Source organism: Nansenia antarctica, assembly GCF_963989245.1.
Source record: "Nansenia antarctica genome assembly, chromosome: 7".
Lineage (NCBI taxonomy): Eukaryota > Metazoa > Chordata > Actinopteri > Argentiniformes > Microstomatidae > Nansenia > Nansenia antarctica.
In genome coordinates this window covers 9,186,652-9,191,651 of record NC_137677.1, presented here as the reverse complement: position 1 = coordinate 9,191,651, position 5,000 = coordinate 9,186,652, and the positions used below count along the sequence as shown (strand labels likewise).

The 5,000-nt window shown below is 41.8% G+C and overlaps 1 protein-coding gene across 1 annotated transcript in view; it reads left to right on the top strand.

Annotated features, from left to right (window-relative positions):
• Positions 1 to 5,000, top strand: part of ptprc (protein tyrosine phosphatase receptor type C) — a gene marked incomplete at both ends in the record, with an annotated part of 31,303 nt that overhangs the window by 15,439 nt on the left and 10,864 nt on the right. The window contains 2 exons of the mRNA XM_080536518.1: positions 3,393 to 3,596; positions 4,324 to 4,449. Coding sequence (XP_080392644.1) covers positions 3,393 to 3,596; positions 4,324 to 4,449 — 330 coding nt within the window. The remainder of the gene's footprint in view (positions 1 to 3,392; positions 3,597 to 4,323; positions 4,450 to 5,000) is intronic.

Here is a 5,000-nt window from a genome sequence, read left to right as displayed (position 1 = left end):
ACCTGGCCCTCCTCCTTCACCACTTCAGCAGCCACCTGCTGCATTCTGCACAGACTCTAGTCATGGTTACTAGGGATTAGACCTATTCATGTATATACCGGTGGACGTTGTTATGTTGTGTCTGTTGTGTTTCATGAACCGCGGCTGCATAACAAATTGTTTCTTGACATGAACGTTTTCTGAATCTGAATCTGAATCTGAAAGATTCCCTAACGGGAGACAGAAGAGCGCCATACTTTTATCTGCCCGGCTTGTGATTGGGTAGGCGGACTAGCGAAATGTCAGAGTAAAGAGCGTGCATCTCCCTTCCTAGCGTTGACACAGAGCTGAGCAAAAACCCACCAAAACCCACATCCTGAGTCTAATTATTGTTCCAGCAGCCTCGCTCACCTCTTCTCTCATTTCTGTTTTAGGGTGTGTGTGTGTGTCTGTGTGTGTGTGTGTGTGTGTGTGTGTGTGTGTGTGTGTGTGTGTGTGTGTGTGCGTGCGTGCGTGTGTGTGTGTGTGTGTGTGTGTGTGTGTGTGTGTGTGTGTGTGTGTGTGTGTGTGTGTGTGTGTGAAGGAAGAGAGAAGAACACAATCGTTTGAAACCATGTACAGAGACAGACACACTGCTGTACTGTAGTGGTTGTGTTATTTTTAAGCGTACAGGAGCTCAATTCAAACGCAGGCAGCAAGCTGACACATTTAGCAGTGTCACACTGAAACCTTAAGAACGAAACAAGGCAGTGCATTTTGTATGGACTATTTTATGACCATTTTATGACTAATGCTTTTGTCTTTTAAGTTCTAGGATCTATGTTTGGGTGAAATGCTGCAGTGTCACATATCGTTCATATTTTGGATTCCTCTCAGAGGAGATGAGGCCTTGCAAAGTTTGTTTTCGCTCTGAAAGGAGGTTCACAGTTGTATCATGAGTTGGCAAAAAAAAATCCATGCTATCACTTGTAGTGGAGTCAGACATATCCCTGGTATAAGAGCCACACTGTAAGAGCATGTATAACATCATGGCCTACAGTACCGTTTGTGTTCAGACCTGACAAAACTGAAACCAAAGTGCTTCTGTAAAAACTGTCGGGGACCAGAGCTCGATGCGCAGGCAGGAAACTGTGGCCGGGGCGCTGAAATAGCGAGTGTTTCGTACAGCAGCACGTTACCATAGCAACCAGGTTATGTCACACTGCCTCAGTCACACACAAGTTCAGCTGGAGAAAAAAAAAAAACACGCTGCTTAGCGACGCCCTTCCCTCCCTTAACTAGCTATCTGAACACGGTTAGGAGGAAGTGGATGCTTGATGCCGTTGATTTGAGATACTTAAGTACACCGATGAATAAACATAAGTGTATTGTTAGTCCAAATGTTATTCTTGGTCTTTGATTGTTGTTAATGATGATGACCTTTGACCTTTTGGAGTGTTCTCCTCTTTTCAGGTCAAACCAACAACCCGCCAAACCGTGAGTTGTTTTTCACTGTCATTCATTGCATTTCTGTTGTTTTATGAATGATCATTATGATCGGTCGTAATATGTCCACATCTTAAGGTGAACAAGGCTGTAAAATATCCCCAAATATCCCACTCAAAACCAATGTCTCCAAAGGTAAACCTTAAACCCTCATACAGACATGCAGGGTGTCCTGCAATGAGTATTACAGTCAGATGCGCTTCTTTCTTACATTGGTTCTATTGGCTTTTCAAGCTCAATCATCTACCTACCAAAAAAAAAAAGATAAGAGAAAAACATTGATTTTGAAGTTTTGTGGATAGCCTATTATTATTGAAAATGAAAAGATGTTGGCATTTCTTCAAAGAATGTGTGTGTGTTGCCGGTTGTTCTTTACTGAACTGGGTTGGTTTGGTGCACAGAAGCTGCGTCAGTCACGTCACCTCCAAACACCACCACCACCACCCTCACCACCCTCAAACTTCCAGTCATTGCGTCTACCCCCACCTCAAACACCACCCAGACACCTAGCCCGTCAGGTAAACCGACCCGCATGCATAACTACACACACCCAACTCTGTTCATGTTGTGCTGACGTTCATGTAACACTGTGAGCTTCGTCCACTGTTCCGTCTGGTGTCCAGTTGTGTGCTGCTGTCCTGTTTGACAGATTCTGGTCAGTCGGGCTCAAGCCCCTTTGACCCTCCAAGCACCCCCCTCCCTCTCTCCCGCAAGCACCATCACCACCAAAACCCTCTCTCCTGCAGGCACCATCTCCACCACAACCCTCTCTCCTGCACGCACTCCACCAAACCCCACCACTGCGTACACTGCTGTCACCAAAGGTTGGCTTCTCATCTTTGGGACGCTGGGTCGTTTTTTTCTCTCCATTGAACCATTAGATGACTACTGTCATACTGTCATACTGTCATACTGGTATACTGTCATACTGGTATACTGTTGTATATCCGTGTGAATTCTAATCCAGCTGTTCTATCTTTCAGACAACCCTGATGCAGCTAACTGTGAGTTCCAATTATTGATTGAATAGACACTACAGTATCTATAAACTGTAATGATCTGTATGCTTTCTATGACGATTATATCGTCGTTCAATGAAAATGTACTGCAGTGTATGCAAAACAGCCCTGTCATGAAATGTGTTCCACATGAAATGCAGTGTATAACACAGTGTATAACGCAGTGTATAACGCAGTGTATAACACAGTGTATAATGCAGTGTATAACACAGTGTACAATGAGATGTATAATGCAGTGTATAATGCAGTATTAACGCCAGTCATTTATTTTGGACTCAGGCCTCTACTCAGTGACGCCGGTCCAATTTGGTTTTCGGATCGACATCAGCAGCCCAATCCCTGTAAACTACACCGTAGCGTACCAGGTTCCTGACGGGTCACCAAAAACGATGACTTTGAAGCATCAACCTGAACAGAACAGGAGCTCTCATGAGCTTAAACCACTGAAGCCTTGCACTAACTACAACGTCACCATCATCCGTCCGTTTTGTAAACGTGAAAGTCTTGAAGACATTCTGACGGTTCTGATGACAGGCCAAATGGGTATGTTAAAGGCACAAAACATTCTGTTGTTCTAATGACAGTTATTTAAATATTAATATGAGATATTATTATTATTATTATTAAATACAGTAGGAATCCTAAAGGAGGGTTTTGTTCAAGAATGCTCTGATGATAATCCCCTTAAGTAAACATGTAACGCTAACGTTTGCTTTTCAGATGCTGGCGACATTAAGACAGACCTTGAATGCCTACCTGGGTATCTTTGCTATTTGAGTGGCTGGAATGTCAGTGATGCAATAGTCAGTCGTCGCAGCACATACAGGGAATGCGAAAAGCACTCAGGGCCCTGTATCAAGCTAGAGTCCCATGACTTCTGCTCAGACTTAACCACCACCTTCAAATTAGAAATGTGTGGCAACTCCACCAAGACCAACTCCACCAAGACCAACTCCACCATTACTGACTCCACCAATACCGACTCCACCATTACCAACTCCACCAAGACCAACTCCACCAAGACCAACTCCACCATTACTGACTCCACCAAGACCAACTCCACCATTACTGGCTCCACCAATACTTTTCTCATAAAGGAATACATCTCAGTTGGTATGTTTATTAAATGTTCTGCAAATTTTAAAGATGTATTCATTCATTTTCAGAAAAATAATTATGACACGCTCTACTTAAATAGTGATAGAGCATTAATGTATTTAAAATAAATAATGAATCTTTTTATTTTATTTTCAATACTAAACTCAGACATAATAATACTGTGCATTTACAAGGTTTATTGAAGCCAAATGGAATTTCTCTGCTGTGCTCTTAGGGGTTTATTACATAATAGGGGTTAGGGGGTTATTACATAATAGGGGTTAGGGGTTTAGGGCTTAGGGGGTTATTAAATAATCATTCGGATTACATCACATGTATTGTGGTTATTGTTAATTGAGTGCAATCGCGCTACTAGTTTTACTAGAGCATTCACCATTTGATTTGTTTAACAGAACGTTTTCTAGATTCAAACTTCCCAATTGATCTGAAGGTCTTCAATGGTCTTCCTTTGGAAATAAAGTGGAAAAATCAACCAATGAAATGCAAAGAGAATCTAACCATTGATTACACGTGTGAGAGTAAGTAGAGATATTATTGTACAAAATGAAGTTGCACATTTTGGTGTTGAAATCGATGTTTATCCAAATGATAGAATATAATCGTTTAATCACTTCTATTGATTCCATTGATCGAACATCTCAAACCAACATGGTCTCAAATTAAAAACGTTAGGTGGAGAATCATGACTGACTAAATGTAATGTTCCCTCCATGAGCATCAGGAAACAACAAGGGTTTGAACTTGTCTGATTTGGAACCTTATACGGACTATAAATGTACCGGACTTGTCAGCTCCAACCTGTCAAACAAAACAAGGAACAACATGACTCAAGTTCGGATTGACTGTGGTAAGTCAAAGATTAAGTATGTTCTTCAGAATAACAACGTATTCAGAAAGTGATTTTGGAGCAACTGGATATTAGTTCAGTTTGATAACTTATTGTACCTAATACCTGCTATTGTGTATTATAGGTGTGCAAATAGATCACTTAATTAGTTCTACGACAACTAACTCCATTGACCTGAAATGGAAGCTGTACAACGGAAGCTGCAGAGCCGCTGACCTTAAGGACCTCGAATACAAATGTTGCTGTAATGGTAAATATGAAAATATGCCTAATAACTTCATGTCCCGGAGAACTACACGTATGCAAGTGTTTGTTCCGTCCCTGCACTAATCAACCTTATTCAGTTGTTTATGACCGTGACTGGAGACCCTGATCAGCTGATGGTTTGAAACAGGTGTGTCAGTGCTGGGCTAGAACACCTAGAAGGTGTGTCAGTGCTGGGCTAGAACACCTAGAAGGTGTGTCAGTGCTGGGCTAGAACACCTAGAAGGTGTAGAGTCATTTGTTTTAGTTTAAGTATGTTTTACTTTTCATGAAGTTGAAGACTATTG